General features: G+C 41.1%; 1 protein-coding gene across 2 annotated transcripts in view; it reads right to left on the bottom strand.

Annotated features, from left to right (window-relative positions):
* mgat5 (alpha-1,6-mannosylglycoprotein 6-beta-N-acetylglucosaminyltransferase) overlaps positions 1-17,955 on the bottom strand; it is a 52,366-nt gene that overhangs the window by 14,077 nt on the left and 20,334 nt on the right. Inside the window, exons 4-11 of one of the 2 annotated variants that reach the window (XM_003966462.3) lie at positions 14,551-14,627; positions 13,547-13,636; positions 11,203-11,274; positions 9,342-9,503; positions 8,149-8,318; positions 7,442-7,576; positions 3,983-4,116; positions 717-850 (exon numbers count right to left, since the gene is read on the bottom strand). In XM_003966462.3, the coding sequence (XP_003966511.1) occupies positions 717-850; positions 3,983-4,116; positions 7,442-7,576; positions 8,149-8,318; positions 9,342-9,503; positions 11,203-11,274; positions 13,547-13,636; positions 14,551-14,627 (974 nt within the window). The remainder of the gene's footprint in view (positions 1-716; positions 851-3,982; positions 4,117-7,441; positions 7,577-8,148; positions 8,319-9,341; positions 9,504-11,202; positions 11,275-13,546; positions 13,637-14,550; positions 14,628-17,955) is intronic. The other variant, XM_011606170.2, reaches the window with a different exon arrangement.

The raw sequence follows: 17,955 nt of genomic DNA, 5'->3' as shown, positions 1-17,955 counted from the left end.
ACAGAGCTTTGTGCTTGTTCCGTGACTATATTTAATATTTCCAAATGTATGTCACATACCAAAACTTGCAGAGGTGAACTAAACGAACAGCGAAATGAAAACTCCATGTATCGATTTCCTGATCATGCTAAGGACTTTCTATTCCTTGGATTTGGCCGTGTCAAACTCTCAGCTCTGACATGAAACCCAAGGAGTCTGCTGGATCTGGAGCAGCATGCTGAAATATACATGTTGGCTGAAAGCTCATCAAGGCGCAGGCAGTAATCCAACCGACCATGGCAAGCCAAACAATGCACAAATCTCTCCAAGACTCTAAGTCCTTTTTGTCTAGGATACAGTAATCCCTTGGTCTCTGTGCTGCAGTGTGAGCATGCTTCTGAATATATTAAAAACGCCACAGAGAAGGCGATAAGCTGGATTTAAACTGCCAAACCGAGTTTCAGTGCGGAGCTCTCACAGGTCTGCAAACACCAATCCAGGCCACTCATGTGTTTTTGGGTCGTTTAAAGGTTTAAATGGTGTCCAACTCTATATAGAACATTTTCAGAATTTTCTCCTCGGCTGTATATTGACAGTCTGTCGCTTCAAAAGTCAAATAAAACAGAGACTTCCCATAATTTCAAAAACACAAACTGACAAAAAAAGACGCAAAATTGTTCATGAGCGAATTGTTTACACCCGTTTTAGAATATAATAAACGTATCAGGAGTGTTTACCTTCCAGAAGTTGTCAACCTTTCCATAGACGAGGGACTGGTTCTGTCTCTTGATGTCGTCAATGTGGCTGATGTCACTGGCGTTGAGATGCTGCTCCACCACAAACCCCAAAAAGCTGTTGTCTGGAGTGTGTGCTATAACGCAGAAATTAACACAAATAAATACACACCAAACATTCACATAAATTCTCTTTAAAAAAAAAAAACAGTCTAAATTTAAATGCAAATAAATGCAAACAGCCAGTGCCAAATGGCTTCCAGCTATTTTCTTCACCATCAAAAAAATACTTGGAGCGAACCCAGATCCTGCATTTAGACGCACGAGCCTGAGCTCAGTGTTTAGCAACGATCAGAACTGCAGAGAGATGCAGAAACACAGCGGGAATACACATTCATGTAGAGATTCATTTTCCTGAGCGGTTGATCCCTTTCAGGGTCACTTGGAGGGTGCTGGAGCCCATCCCGGCTGCATATGGGCGGAGGCAGGGTCCAGCCCCAGGTGAGTCGCCAACTCATCGCAGGGCCTCGTGTGGGCACATGGGTTTTGGGAACCTTACTCAGGGGTACCTCAGCAGTGCTGTGAAGGTGTTTGGGCGCCTCCCCCCGATACCAGAACACTGTCCAAGTATCTGCCTGCGCTGGGATTGGAACCAACAACCCTCCACTTCACAGTCCAGCCCCCAACAGACTGAGCAACCAACACCTCTGACTTTGGGGTAGCAAAGTGAAGAAAAACATTGACTTGACTCCAAAACTACTCTGGGTGTTTATTCCCTCCAATATTTCGTGCGATGGGTAGTTACTATGGCAACCACGGGACAAACAGGTCAAGTGTGAAGCCTGGGCTTTACAGCTCTATCTCCATCTGCCTTGTGCAAATCAATGTGAAGACAAGGGGTTTAAAGCACAGTCCAAGAAAATTAAAACTACCAATAATCAATAAAACCAAATAAGTGAGAGGCCTTAGAGCCCATAGTGGAAGTGCTGTGGCCAGAGGCAAATTAAGGTCAGTCAGATTGTTGAGATGGACCTGAACAAAGGAATTTCTTTGGACCTTTTCAACAGAGACAAATTACATTCTCTGTGTTTGAATACACAAAAGTATCGTTATGAATAGGATTATCTGGGTGTTGGCTGGAATACGATGGCAAAAAGTCAATATTGGGTTTATTCCCTCTTTCCAGGCTGCTTTTACATTTTGTCTCGCAAAGACAAGTGAGCGCACACAGAGGATGCAGCGTGAATGCATTAGTAGTGTTTTCTCTTCTCTCTTAATTGATTTGTACAAACAAAGGCTTTTTTTGATAAGCAGATGCTTCATATTCAAACCATCAAAGTGAATCCTTTAATAATACTGCACGTGTTACGTAAAATGTTAAATACAGAGTGAAACATTTCTAGAAGTGGAGTCAGGCAAGAGGAATCACAGCTCAAACGCATAATGTGATGACAAATCTCAGCTCAGCTATTCAGATTCTGCCCCTTCACAAGCTAACAGTGCTACCTCGTCTCTCTATGGATGCAGATGTCAGTAAAAATATCATCAATCCACGTGAGGCATAAATGTGGACAACAGCTGACAATTTGGAATTTACCTCATGCGTCTCGTGCTGAATAAACAAATTTAAAAAGAAGGGGCTCAACATCAACTATCACTTTGTGATGTGTACTCTCAATGTTGTGAGAGAAATTTGTTCTGAACAACAGTTTTACGTGCTTCTGGATTCATTTTACAATTTGGCAGGTCAATGCTTCAAAAACGCTGACACTGTTAGCTTCCCAGAATAAAAGAATTGGGCAATAGTTATATAAAGTTATTATTATGACCAGAATATTCCCGGACATTTAATACAGACAGAGGATAAATGTTAAATGGCTAATGGCTGTTAAAAAACAAGTGAAAGCATCATTTGCAATGCATTTTATATTTCAACAAAATAAAATCTCAAAGTGCAATGAAATATTAAGACAAAAACATTAAGGATTAAAAATTTAAATTATATTTTTTTTAAAAAAATGGTACGTTTTGATACCCCTTTAAAAAAAACAAAAAAACAAAACAAAAAAACTGTAGATCATCGGTGGAGCCATCAAAGGTTCTGGGAGAGTATCCCAGAATCAAGCAGCAGAAGGTTTGGTCTCCAGTTGTCTTAGTCATGGGGTGAGGAGGCTGCGGATGCTGGGGCTGTGAAATTAGTGTGATGAGGAGTGTTGTCATGGATGTTTCATGGTCATTTCTGGATGCTTGAACCAGCTTGAACCAGTGAACCAGCTTCTCAGTATATCTAATGGCAAGTCTGGCCCAAATTCTGGCTTTATTCCTGAGGTGGTAAACTATTACTTTGCAGTGGGGATTGATGTGGGCCTCAAAGGTTAGCATCAAGGTTAGGATCAAACCAAGGTCAGTGACTGTTGTGAATAGAGATGTCCTTTTTAAAATGGTTTTTTTTTTAAATTTCTAAATGTTAGGTAGGTTTTCCCACCCAAACAATCTGAGGGCTGATGGAGCAGATCTCTCCAGCCATCGTTGGGACAGGTGCAGAGACGTAAACGGTAAATCTCCTGTGATTTGAAGTGAGGCCTTCTGTGTTTTTAACAACTGGCTAAGTTACCGGGCACTTGTTTCTCTCATGATATCATCTAACCTACTAACTCTTAACTGGATTTTTTTGCAGAGGCCCCAGTGTGCTATAAGAAAGACAACCAACAAAAGGGGCTTTTCAAGTGCAGGGGGATTCTGGGCAGTACTGCACCTTACCTCCCGAATGTGAAGTTCAGGGTTAAAATTTCCCTTTATCTTAGCAACAAGGGAATTGTGCAGGACCCCGGGGGGCTGGCTCCCCTCTCAGTGAAACAGTCAATGTAATAGACTTCCATTACAGACAGAACACAGTAGTTAAACCCTTGAGATCTACAACTATTCACTCTAAAATGCAATTGCGACCTCGTATTTTCCCTTTAATCTGCCATTACTGCTTTTAAGAGTCCCTTTTAAGGACTTTTACTCCCAACCAAACACTGTCCTTTAACACAGATACAAATCTGTTTAGAGTCCAGATTTGGAAATTTATGAGAAAAATAGGAGTCAGTCATAAAACAACACTTGACGATTCAACCAGAAAAGAACAGATGCAGCATTATTTCAAATTTTAGGTCCTAAACATCTTTTAAATCCAGCATACAGGACATGATTGAACCCAATTTATTGGTTATTTTGTCAGAGCTGTCAACATTAGGCACTTTCAGATATTTAAAGGTTTTACTCACGGAACATTGTGTTAAACTGTTGTGGGTTGAGGTTCCACTTCCCCCAGGGTGTCTTGTGACCCTTGGACTGGGCATAGTGGGCATGGTTGAACTCTGGTTCTGTCCCAAATGAGTCCAGCACTCTCAACATGCACCTATAATGTTGAATAAAGACAAAACTGTTACCAGCTGCTCTGCATCAAGGACACGCGCGTCCTCGAAATGATCAACAATATCATGCAAAGTTTACACAAAAGTTCACAAACAGAGGACCACAGGAAACACGATGTTATGCTCCTTAGGAATAAAAATTCCTGAGGCTAAAAATTATGTCAAATTCCATATATATAGTTTAATGTAATGTCCTGGCATCCCTTATTGGAAAGCAAATACAGAACTCAAACTGAGCATTGCATGTAACAGAATATTCAAATGATTTGGACCTTGGTGAAGGACATGAACTGATAAAGGTTGCCCACTTTCAGCTCATCAGTATGCATAAAAACCACAAGCTTCTCCCCATGAGTTTACCTTATCACTATTTAATATTCTTTGCCAAAAGAGGAAGAAAAAAACCCTGGAAAGGTGCGTTATTTATTTTAACGGAACACACCCAATGCAAACACTGTCAGTAACTCTTGTCAATGTATGCAGCACACGTTACGGGTGACATTACCAGATCCAAACTGGAAAAAGGAAAGACAAACATTTCTGAGGCTGTCAGGTGCAACACGGCCCACTTTCATGCTCTCTGGGGAAAAACAACCTTCATCTGTCCCCAGCAGATATGCCCTCTGCACTTGGGTGAGGTGTGTTGCTGGAGCTATGTTAGGCTGTAAATATAGCTGCTGCAAGGTTTTCAACACATATCCCGGGGCCACAGAGCCCTCGGGTTAGGGTTAGGGTTCAGCCATGCTGAGAAACTGAGCCTCCCCTCCCCTCATGATCCAATGGCAGCTTCTTCAGCTATTAGCCAAGGCCTATCTTTAAATTTATTGATCTGGCGCAAAAATAATACGTGAATGTTGATTTTCATGTGCAACAGTAACTTCAATTTACCTGAAAAAAGAACTTGTAGTACTTGTAATTGTATATTTTTGTCGTCATGCAAGGGTGAGGCACCTAAACTGGTTAAAGGGAGGAAGTACAGTACACAGATATAACTAGATATAAAATGGGTGTTATCACTACGTAATATGAACAATTAATCAGAGCAAGGCTCCCAGGAGAAAAGCGAGGCAGTGAATCACACACCCACACATGAGCAAAGCATAAATACACTGTTGTATGCAAAGTGCAATTTGTCAAAACAAAAAAACAGATGGGGGGGTGGTGTTTTGGTTTTTTCAATTCATGAAAAAAGGAACCAATAGGCCTACCGGTAATTATTTTATAAGTTAATGCAGACCCCATTACAGTTCCAACAGTTACATACACCTTTAACGCAAACGATAAATCTCGTAGTTTTACAGTATTTAGCTAGCTATGATCATTTCTATGTGGTTACACGTATAAGTACTTGAAGCCATACGCACTAGCCACTTTGTGGGCAGGGGAGCAAGGACTTGTGGGTGTTATATAGGTGTTACAATTACAGTTATAATTTCAGTGTTGTAATTACTGTTCGGCTTAAAATAGTTTCAACAGTTTATTCATTTCCTTTATTGTTTGGCTAAACTGTGTTGTGCTTTACAAAGATGACTGTTCTACTTCTTGAAAGAGTTGAGAAATAACCGTTGATCTGGGCACATGGTCCTCCAGTGTTTCCCCAACGACCCGAGCGTCACAGTATTTATGTGAGCGGGGACGTTTGTGAATGCCGAGACTGCTGACACTTTGTAAATAATTAACGGGTTCGGGTCGTCCCCCGAGGATGAATTTCATTCAGCAGCGTTAGGGATGTAAAAAACCAGGGGGAGTGGATCCACCATCCCCCTCAGCAAAGTGTACCCAGGTCGTGTCTCAAGGAGAGGTAAGATGATGAAATCAAACTTCAGAAAAGGATTTTTATCCACATTTCTTCCCCTGCAACATTGTTTTAAAGACACAGTGCTGGTTGGCTGTGAGACATTAGCCTAGCTGATGGAGTGGAGATACGAGGGAATTTCCACACAGACTCTCACACAGACTCTCCTCAGAAACGACAGCCCAATTCGGATACGTTTTAGATCAACCCAAAGCACAGTAATATATCAATATAAGAGAGACAGCAAGACTGTGACTTTAAAAAAACATATTAAATACAAATCAGCTCTGACAGCCTTCACCAAAAACGAAACATATGAGATTGATCTTACAAGCCATTTTTTTCCCTCCTTATGGTCAGCAGAAACAGCCCGTTTGCAAAGATTGATGGGTCAAAAAGCCAAAGAACAGAGTACGTCAGACAACAACAGGCACGGGGAGGCCAGCGACTACAGTTTTTGGTGACTTTTGCTGAAAGAAGAACACTTCTAAAATGGCCTAGTCGCAAAGTTGCAACGACACTTACCGTGACATTAAACGATGCGGCAGAAGTGTTGAAATCCAGCAGGAGTAATACAGAGAGCAAAATCCAGACTATACTTTATGAGCTAAGGCTGAATCAATTTCCTACAGGCACAAGCGGTGCAGAGGCAGTTTAAGGTGTCATAGGCAAACAAAACCTGCTGACAACCGGGGCCACCAATGGGGCACTAATGGCCCCACTGGTGGCCTATAGGCTTATTGTTTCCACTCATTTCCTGGTAGCTAGAGCTGATGTCAGGTTTTTCCTAAATAAATCAGGGTGGCATCATCCTCAGTGGAACAATTGCGGACAAACCAGGCCAGTGAGTGAAAACATTACAAACAACAAAGACTTATAGCCTTTTAGGAAGTTATGACAATGTCTGAGAGAAAATAGGCTCACTGCCCCAACATTTGCCACAGTCCAGTGGCTTGAAGTGCATGAGAGATTGTGAAACAGTTGACAGTGAGGGGAAGAGAAGCTGGAACAATTAGGCAATAGAGAAAAGCCCTGGACTCTGTGAGAAGAGAATCAACCAACAAAAGATATTAAAATACAAAAAACTGTACCGTACAAGGGAGCGGTCTGGTGTAAAAACATGACAATCGGCTTCGTAAGAGGCAGAGAACACAACTAAGATTGAGAATCAAGCTACTGCAGGCTCTGGTTTACTTTCTAATGATTTTATTTAAGCCAAGCACAAAGTTGTTTTGGCCATGATCCATTTAGATCCTGAAGAACGATTACAAAGGAAAAGTATTTCTGGCTAATTGCCACAAAATAACAGAAATCATTAAACTACCTCCCGTTTGCTCAAGGAATACATTTGATAGCACTTTGCTCCTGAGAAAAAGCGCATTCATTCTTTATTTTCAACCCAATCAATAAGCAACATTCAAATATAAAGAAAAAGCTCTTGATGGCCTTTTATGAGAAAGAAATGGAATGTAAAGCTGCAGAGTTGCACAGCCATTGCAAAAAAATATACTTACTGGTAGTGGACCCAGGAGGGTCCCAGTGTCTTCTTAAACTGGGTGAGGCCCACGATATCGATGTAGATGAGCTCAACCACCTTGTCACCCTGGGTGGGGCAACTGGACTTGTTCCCCATGACCCTGCGCATGATCCTGAGAATTAAAATCAAGACAACACAGTGCAGCGTAAACAACCCATTTGCTAAGGGTACCATCAAGTCCTCTGACACCAGAACTCAGAAGAACGCGTTAGGAGCCCACATGCTTTACTTCTGAAACATTCTTTGACAAAAGAATCCCACTTCATGTAGAGTTGACCAGTGGTGGACGATCGAATGGTGCCTGTGTTAACATCAGCACTAAAAGCTGAACATGAGCCTTGGAAAAGAAAATCCACTCATGTCGAACATTGCTGCACATTTGTGCTTCGCAGGTGTCAAAGGAACAGCATTCTTGCAAACAAGGTCGGAAAACAGTGAAAAATGAAAACCTTGCTACTGGTAAAGCAAATGTGTCTGATTTCTCTAAGTAGGCTATTTCCACTCCTCTTTGGTGTCTTATTCTATACGGATACAAGACAATGTAATGTTCAAATTTGCTCTCACGGATCAATATAGCATGTCTCAATCAGATATTGTTTACGATTTTACTCTATTGCCGAAACTCGCCATCCTGCACATGATAAGTGAAGCACAGTGATGTCACCGAGTGTGTTGGGTACTGACTCTTTGAGCTCAGCTATTGAGGCTGAAATGCGAACGTCGTGTCCCAGCAGGTACAGCGTGGTTATGAGGTCACTCCACTGGACAAGCTCACCCAGCGGACCCCCGCTGAAGGCATTTTCTGCTATTTTGAAGCCAGACTCCTTGGTCAGCAGACCTAAGTGCACCAGGATCTGAGAGAGAGAAAAGAAATAAGTGATTGTATGTTGTGTTACCCTAGGGGAATTGGCATGTGCTGAAGACACTGATGTGGCTATATATAGTACCATGTTAATGCTTAACGACTGTGCATGTAAATGAGCTTAAACATGGACAACTTTTGAAACATTGCCCAATATAATATAAAGAGCCTTAAGGCACACACTCACACACCGATTTCAACGTATAGGAGAGAGCGCTGTGTTGCACAGCAGGAGTAGGAGGTTATAGCCAGGTCTGTTTGAAGTCATTTTTATTCAATGCTGACAGCCCACTCCCAGAACAGACTACTAAAGGCGTAATACGTGCAGGTTAATATCCAAAAGTGATTAGGGTCTGAAATAAAGAACTGGCTGTGTGAGTATCTGGAAAATGAAGAAATATTCTCTGATTAATTAAGAAAAGTGATTAAATGAAAAATAAAATGAAAAGCCGAGCAAAATAAAATGTGCGACATTAATGCTTTGTATCGTCACCACCGGTGATTACTATGGGAATATAATGAAACTTATGTACAACTTATTCACAAGGTGAATGAAAAGTGTGGGATATATTATTCTGTGACCAGAGCATCCTTCTAGCTTGCTTAACAACAGAATATCCCATCACTCTTTTTCCACGAGTGCTTCATCCCTGGAGTCTGTCATGTGTGCATTCATCCAAACATCTTGAAGGTAACAGTTCTATTAACAACACATTTTTTTGTCCAGGTTAAATATAAAATATAGAACAACTGGTTGGTCAACTCACATCAGCCTTATTTACATTATCAAAATTTAAATTTCATTTGGTGTTTAAGCCAATATTTAAAACTCAATTTGGTTCAGGGGCTGAAAACAAAATGGACTGAACATGAAGAGAGGAGCTGTGATGAGGGCGGTGCAGGTTTTGCTGCAAAATGTCACCAAAATGCCACCTGAAAAACAGCATGCAGCCCACCCCTACATGTCTCAGCCTTCTGTCCACCCACGGCACAAAGCGCTACAAAGTAAGCCCACCTTCTTTCTTCGGCGCCTGGTCAGGTTCTGCTTGGCAGCCAGTGAGCGGATGGCGCTGACCCACGGCTCGGCCATGCGTTTGATCCTTAACATCATCCAGCGGAACTCCTCACGTTGTGACATCACACGGTAAAGCTCCTCGAAGCCGGTCCGGACCTCTGCCTGCACAAACCCAAATTCAAGCCATCATTCAGGAATACTTTAAAGCCAACAGCTGTGTGTTGAATATACGATTTAGCTGTTTGATGAAATATCTTAAAAATGCAGAACAGTTCACATTCTGTACACTCTTTCACCAAAATCTCACCAAGAACTTTAAAAATCTCATTTAAAAATGCAATATTGCACACTGAGCATTCCAAATGGCTCAAGTGCCAAGTTTTCTTGGAGGACTCTGTAAAACGAGCTGTAGCATGCCGAAGGCTAAAGGATTTAGCCAAACCTGATAAACCTTCTATTTTACCACAATAATAACAAGATAGCATTAACTAAGTGTGAGCATAAAGACATAAAAACGAGCTGAAAGAATATTCAGTCTGCTCAGTTTTTAGAATGTTCTGTTGAGGGGTAAATGAGCACCTAGTCAACCATATCTACCCAACAAATTCATGAGGGCACAGAAACAAACGTCAGCACACAGAAAGTGTGTGTCTGAGGCCTCGCCAGAAGGCAAGACATTCCAAATCTGTAAAGTCAACACAGTGAGAAGAAAGCATAAATACTGACACACAAAAGGACCCAATCAACTCCAGGTCGTCATGGTGAGTCTAAAGAAAGGGCCTTGAATGTGTACACTTAAAGATATGAAAATTGTCAGTTAATAAAAAAACACAATTTAATAGCATGTTCTAAAAATATTGATCCATTTATTTTGCAGATTATACATTACTATTTCAAAAGCTTAGTAGATAAATACATCTAGTTTACGTTAAATAAAAATTTGGCGGCTGATTGAATATCTAAACTTTCCATTTGAGATGCAGTAATTAAAGAAAAGAGAAGCAAGTGGAGGGAAAGAGCTACTAAAAGCCAAGACTGAGCCTGGCAGCACCCCCAGTGCCATCACCAGCCACTAAGGTGGTTGAAACGAGGCTGCTGCATTGCCTGAGCGTTCCTCATCACGACAGGAAATCAGGCCTCTGATGTAAACCTATTAAAATCTCACAGTTGTGTCCACTGCCATCCCCCCCACCACTGAGCTCTCCGTGCTGCTGATGTATCCCGAGACAATGGTTAAAGACCGCTTAATATTGATTCACCCCAGCACAGGGACGTGGAGAGGGTGGCGCCTGGGGCGGACACCGGACTGGGCACAGGCCAACTGGCCCCAAAGAAATGCTCTAAGTGGGATTTGAGTAAGCTGCCGTATTTGTAGGGAAAGGAGATCATTATTCCAGATCTGTCCCGAGGTCCCATAATTCCGGCTTTGGTCGGCAATAAATGCTCACATCATGTTGACACAGCAGATGAGCCACAGTCGGCTCACTCTTTTCCTGCCTGTTTTTAAAATATCCCACACACACTGCAAGATACACAACCTGACACGTAAATGCCATTTGAGTACAGTTTATATGATTAAATATTAAAAGCTATACTCATATTAGCGCAAGTGTTTTGTGAAATTAAATACCCTATTAAATGGCATTTCTGACAGTGGTGTTACAAGCAGGGAAGAGTGGGACTTAAAATCATGTTTAAAAATTAATGTTAATGGATGAAGCCTCTGTTGCAAAGTATGAGTTGTCACAAACACATAGCAGGTCCTGCGAAAGGAATCCATTTAAAATCACCGACACCCAAATCCACAGCCATTTTTTTCCTACCTGTAATTCAGTGCAGGCTCAAAAAGCAAAGTTCTCACCTGTCCCCTCCTATCTACTTCTTCATTTGGGGTCTTTGTCCTCCAGGGTAGACGAGGACACCAGTTTTCCACCTAAAAAAAATAAAATAAAGCCCATTATTACTGGACATCAGAACTCCCGCGATGCATGTCAGCTCAGGCAAAGCTGATAACGGACCTTTTGGGAGACAGAATTTCAAAGTGTGCTGGGATTTACTGACAGGGCTTCAAGTATTTAACTGAGTCACTATTTGCGTGAAGTGCTGCTATTTTATTTTAGTGCCTGCTGATATGTTTTGGTTGGGGAAAGTACTGGAGCATTCCTTTTATAGCTGCTCAACTTGGAATAGGAGTTAAAGAGAAAATATGTTTGGAAGTACAACAGCGTGCTTTTCCAGCAACTATAAATCACTATTTATAAAAACATTAACAGGAGAACATTAACATAGAGATATTCTCAATTCCAACACCTGAAACTGATTCCGATACCAAAGACTGATAATGATTCTCGGACCTTGAACTCAGCATATTGTGCAATATGAACAAAACCATGCAATACATGGGTGTTAACAGCTGGAACAAGCTCTGACATATTGCCTCCATTACAAGACAGAACCACTGCTAGATGATTCACTCAGACGTTACCGGCCCGTTTGAATATCTGTTCCTTTTAAAGTCATTTAAATTCATCTGCAACATTTGTGTCAGCAGTTCTAAAACACAAAGAGCGTGGCGACATGGTGGGTCTAGTTCTTGCTACAAATTGAGCACTGAAATCCACATTCTTGGGGCAAACAAAGACATTTTTGCACGGTGCCGTTTTGGCTGGTTGTCACACGTTCAAAGGCGTGTTTGAGGGGTGAGACATGCTTTGAAGGCTGGGCTAAGACCAGGGTTTAGGTTAGGATGTGATAGGGTAAGCAGCTGTGGAATGCGTTGTGTCTGTGAAAGTCCTCCCAAAGATAAAAGTACAAGGATGTATGCGTGATTTGCCAATGTCAGCAGGTTTAAAATAAAAATACATTCAGAGGAAGAAAGTGCATGGGTGCATTCTCCTTCTCAAATCCCAACACCCACACCCCCCCCCCCCACACACACACCCACACACACTGTGTGCAGTCAGCTGAGCCCTGACCTTCTCCTGCTGACGTCCATCATACATTACCCTCTCTGGTTTGCTTCTCCACAAGGTTAATGAGCTGGTCAACACGTTTGAATTATACATGGAATCATGTGTGTATTGAAACCCTCCTGTGTGTTTGTGGTCTTTAGTTTGGGGCCTGACGGCAGCCATTTTTAAGTGGATATTACATGCTCACTGCCTCACCAACCACAAGACTGGAGGCAGAGATCGAGGGCAAGCGGGGAAAAAAATGCATTGGTCATGAATCAGTATGGTTCTTCACTGTATCTTCAATGTGATGCTGTTTGTTTATTTATTTCAAGAACTGGGGAAATGGCTAATTGATTTTGCTTCTGTCTACCTCACTTCTATTTTAATGCAGAGTGGTCTGAATGTCCTGTGTTCACTGCAATGCTTTCACCTCGTATGCAGTATTCATGAGCAGGTACTGACCTTTCCATATCTGAAGCACTGAGAGGAATATTTCTTTGCAAAAATAGCCCTCAATCGAGCTCCCCAAAGGGAATTTTCTCTCTTAGATCTGCATTCAGTAATCAGCATTAAAACCAAGAGCCATCAAGGCTGAAACTTCTCAAGATATTTTTTCCCCTACTGATCTGAGGAATAGAAAATCCTGAAATTCCTCCTAAAATCTGATTTGTTGCACTAAAAAAGTAATTACAGGCCATATGGCCAGTCCTCGCAAGGAGGAATCATGCAACATTGAAAGTCTCAAAGTGGCCCTTGAAGGAATACAAGCTTCTATATATTAGTGCTGGTCAATAAAATATGAGTCCTCCATGCTCGTCTGGCCATTTGCTGGGAAGGAAAGCAATTTCACATCTTCCCTTCCAAATTTAAAGAAACCCTCTTGCTTGGGCTCAGCCTCCTTTTTCACTCAACCATCATCTCTTCTCCCACAAGGAGGACCCTTAACATGCTCTAATTCGCTCTCATTAAAACCTGACATGGCATCAGCCTCTCCTTTCATCTTATCCTCAGCGTTTCATTCTAAAGTGATTACTGTCAGGTTACAGGGTTTGCTCCTACTGAACTTTCTATTTTCATCATCTCGCGCAGTCTAATGCAGTAATCCCAAAGTGCTCCACCCTGGTGCCCGTTGTGCTCCTGATTCCTTAATGTGCACAGGTTAAATTATTAATTTATGATATGTATCTGTTGCTACAAAGTCTCATTAAAACCGAGGACACACACGACTTCAAAAAGTCAAACGGGGGTCACCTCGCTCAGGTAGATGAAGAAGGAGCAGGTGGAGCCGTCCACGCCATAGTTGGAGTAGCAGGAGTCGGAACGCCACATCTCTTTCATCCACTGGAAGAGGATCATTTTGAAATAGTGTCACATGGTACATTCTTATCTGAGTGACCACATTCAGCACAGAGATTTTAAATACGGTAATCTGAGGTTTAATTAAACATCCAAAAGACCAAAGAAAGAAAGAAGAGCATGATAACATGAGAGTGGCTCTAAGCGTGCTGAAATAAAAAATAAAAAAAAGAATTACTGCTGATCTACAATCAGCATTTGCTATCTGCATCGGTCTGTTACGTGGCTGATAGATGCATACCGGTTTACAGTAACATGCTGAAGCTGTGATCATTGAGGCTCAGTAGAATTTCTGTCTGCATGTGTGTGTGTGGGTGTGTACATCGACACTATGTGTGCACTCAATTAGGCCCAGAAAAACGACCTCTTCTGTCGTTTAGACTCATAAGGTCTGATCTGTAACCACATAATGTTGTTTGTTTTGATTACAAAATACAATCTGATCATTCGATCATTCATCGCTTTAAAATCCAACTCTAAAGCCTTTATCAAGAATATATTATTCCCTGATGATCAAAACCTGCCTAATACAGCTCTGAATGTATTTCTAGCCCTCCAATTTACGGCCAAAATATGTATGAGATGGCTTGTTATTGAGCTTTCTGCTTTCTGTTTTTAAAGATATCAGGGTGGTACATTATTTACAAGGGTGTATTCTGCACCACTGTTGCCTTCAAAAACCTGTGCAGGCACGCTCGGAAGTACACACCAAGTGGTAAAACTTGATGTAATAAAGATAAATATGAGACAATCAAACAGGAAGGTACATGTGCTCAGAGTTTTCCTGTCCTCAGCCACAGCTATCTTAATGTACAACCTGTTTCCAGCATAAACCAGAATAAAATCAGAAGGTGCTGAAAAGAGCCATCTCTAGAGGTGTCTGTGTGGATGCCATTTACCGTCAGCTTGCCCTCGCAGTGAGGAAAACCCTCCAACGACGGGAGCTCACACTTCTCCTGGGCTCCATTTAGAAGGTCTGCAGAGACCGAAAAATCAGTGGTCAAGTCGAGAAAATTTTCAACAAGGGGTATCATGCTGAGAGGAGGCAAGCTGAAGCATTCCCCCACAAAATGAAAACAGTATCGGTCATTTATACAAAAAAATGCTAATTAATGCAGCAATCACTCCAAATGCATCATTGCTGTAGAAAACAGTGAGCCGTTAGGCATTAGCAGAGTGATTTGTATCTGCTACAGAATAGTTACGCAACGCCTCGTCTATTCTGAACAGATACAGCTGATCAATTATGATAGGAAATTCAATCTTTTTCTTCTTTTTGGCAGTATTGTCAGAGCTCACAGTGATTACAGAGCTTTCCAAACAGAATGAGTGGCTGACAACACAGCATGTGTATGACAGTGGGTAAAACTTATTTTCTATCCCCTGGGCAACTTGAATGCTTGGGGAGCAATTTGTAGCATTTTGCAAAGCAGGAAGATGTTGTTGTTTTTTTAGTTAAATTTACCATCTTGCTTTGATTTAGGTGATTATCCTTGTTTGACTCCAGTAACAAAAAACACACAAAAGTGCAAGAACAATTCTGGATAAATTCCCATATAAGATATATTGATGGATAAAGAAGTATTACATTTAGGAAAAAAATGAGTTTCATTCCTTAAATGCTGATAATCAATAAAAAGTACTCATTTTATGTTCGTTAAACCTTCTATGTACTGCTGATATCAACATTTTCAGTTGGAGACTTAAGTACCTCAGTATCTATTACAGAACTAAAAATATGAACAAACAAAAAAAGGATACTAACAAGTTACATTTTCCCCTGGATTCTCCTCCTGTGCCACTCTGACTTTGTTAACTTGATTCACAAAATATTTGTTTTTCCAAGAAGACAAAGACACCTACAGATAACTATATAACCAATTATCATCTCTCCTATGTGTGTCACCAAGCTAAATACAATATTAAATTTAGGATTAAACAATAACAATAACACCCATTTATATATCATAAGCACAGCAGTACTGTAATCACGCTACACCTCCCACGGCTTAAAAAGCAAGTCTAGCAATGACATCTGGATATGGCTCACTAATCTGCAGCCAAGGATGAATTTCAGCCAATGCAATCACCTTGAGCTGTGCGACCTAAACTCTATACAGGCTGAAAGCACAACTGAGACCTGTGCTGAATTAGGCCACGATGACACACACAGATTGAGAAGACTTTTTTTCCAACAGTCAATCTCAAATGCTTTCAACATCACCATCAGATTAACATTCCTGGCTCGCACGCAGGCTTCCCCTTCATATAATGACCTTTTTGAGATCCCTACTCAGAGACACATACGTCATCATCACTGACCTTTATTGCCGGGGCATAAATAATGCATTATTGGCGCCTGGGCAGAGAAGAAATAAAACCGTAGAACATCGACACCAGACTGTCATACTGAGTTTGTTAGCAGGTTTTTCAGGTTTCTGGATGTGTTTATTCTCTGACATGAATGAAGCTACAGTTGCAGCTCTGGGATGTGGGCAGAGTATATATATTTTTTTTTTACAATATTTTGGCGCGTCGAGAAGCAGGTCGCGTATTCCGCTGGGAAAGTTTTGCTTTCGCTTTCTCTGTTTCTGTGCTGTCAGAATGAGCCATTTTCAAGATGATCAAGAGCGGTGATGAAAGGCAACAGAACGGTACAAGTAAATACAAAATCAGAGAGATGGAAAGACAACAAGTTTCCTTCACTGCTTTAGTCATTATCCAACAGAGAAGTCAGACATGCTACGCTCAAATAAAACTGCTAAAATGGACATTTTTAAACATATGACATCAGCACGCTAAGCACGCTGATTTAATCTGAAATCCATTAACATTCCTTCCAATAAAGAATGTTCAACTTTCTGGAGTAAATATATCACACGCTGACATATGCCAAAGTGTATTATTCAAAATGTTCACATCTATCGTCTAGACATAGCACGCTGTTGTACTTCCAAACATATTATTTTTGACAGCTACGCTTGAGGTTCAGTTCAAAAGGTGCCTGTTGAAAAGCAGTCTGTTCAAATTAAATGCCAGGATTTAAAGACGACACAACACTGACTGAAGTCACATTCAGACAGCAGCTACAAAAGAACATGACTGTAATATCTGACATCTGATACATTAGATAACTGTGGCTACAGAGCAACATTCAAAAGTTATTAAGTCTGTTAATTGTGTAGATATCTTTGTTGTATCTTTACTATTTCAATGGCCATATTTTTTGTATTTTAGTATTTTGATCACAACAATCTAAAAACGGCCTTGAGTAAACACAGATGCCCCCCAAAATTAACCTCAAGTGTGCCTATTGTCTCTGCACATTTTTGCTGAGAACATGAGGCCCACAAGGCCCTGTCCTGAGCCCCTTTCTACTCCTTTAATCTACTATACAGCACTTCATAACAGACAGGGGATGTGTGGAGGAGAAGACTGTTTACCTTTATGGCCACCAAATGGCCATAAAATGCAGACAAGGTTGTGGTTATGTCACATATCAAAGTCACCGTCATTCAGCAGTTTTTTTATTAACCATAACACGGGGGGCCAAAGCTGACAGACATTTTTTCTCAAGGTTTAATTAAGCAGAGGATGCTGCTGCTGCTGTAATGGCTAAATATAGCTCACATCAAATTAGGAAAAAAAAAATACACTCAAGTGCTGCCATTTCAAGTGAAGCTAATCTCAGCTCCATTCATTCAACTCCAAAGATGACGTCAGTCTTTTCAAAGTCACCCACCTCCATTCCTTACTCACTCAATTTAAAAAGAAAAAAACCCACTACAGTATGAATAAAAACAAAGAGCTCAAACTGAGACTGATTAACAGAATTTTCCAGACCTGCTGCATCCAAGCTTTCAAACAAAAGCTGAGACACATTTACATCGTAAAAGTGGTTTATTTTGTCCATAGTACCATGTCAGAGGAATGTAAACTGAGACAATTTTCCACATAACCTTTACTCAATAACTACACAAGGAACACCATGTACAAGTAAACAATTGAAGTAAAAAGCCAGGCCAGAAAATAAGTCATGTGTGTCCAACATTTTAAGTTGTTTGTGTTGATCCAGAGCCTGGAACAAACTCATCCGCTGCCATTAGTTACCCAATACAGCTTAAACTGCCTCACAATGAGTGAGAATGCACACACAATGCACATTTCCTCTCCTTTTGTGTCCAAAACTGAGGTCATCTGCCATTTGACAACTCCAGGATTAGACTGAGGACATCTGGTTCATGTTATTCTCTCTCTCCCATTCTGTGCTTCCCCCCATTTATCCCACTTTCATTTTATGTGTG

This window comes from Takifugu rubripes, chromosome 8 (assembly GCF_901000725.2).
Source record: "Takifugu rubripes chromosome 8, fTakRub1.2, whole genome shotgun sequence".
Classification (NCBI taxonomy): domain Eukaryota; kingdom Metazoa; phylum Chordata; class Actinopteri; order Tetraodontiformes; family Tetraodontidae; genus Takifugu; species Takifugu rubripes.
The sequence above is the reverse complement of the archived record's forward strand: the minus strand, read 5'-3'. Positions and strand labels throughout refer to the sequence as shown.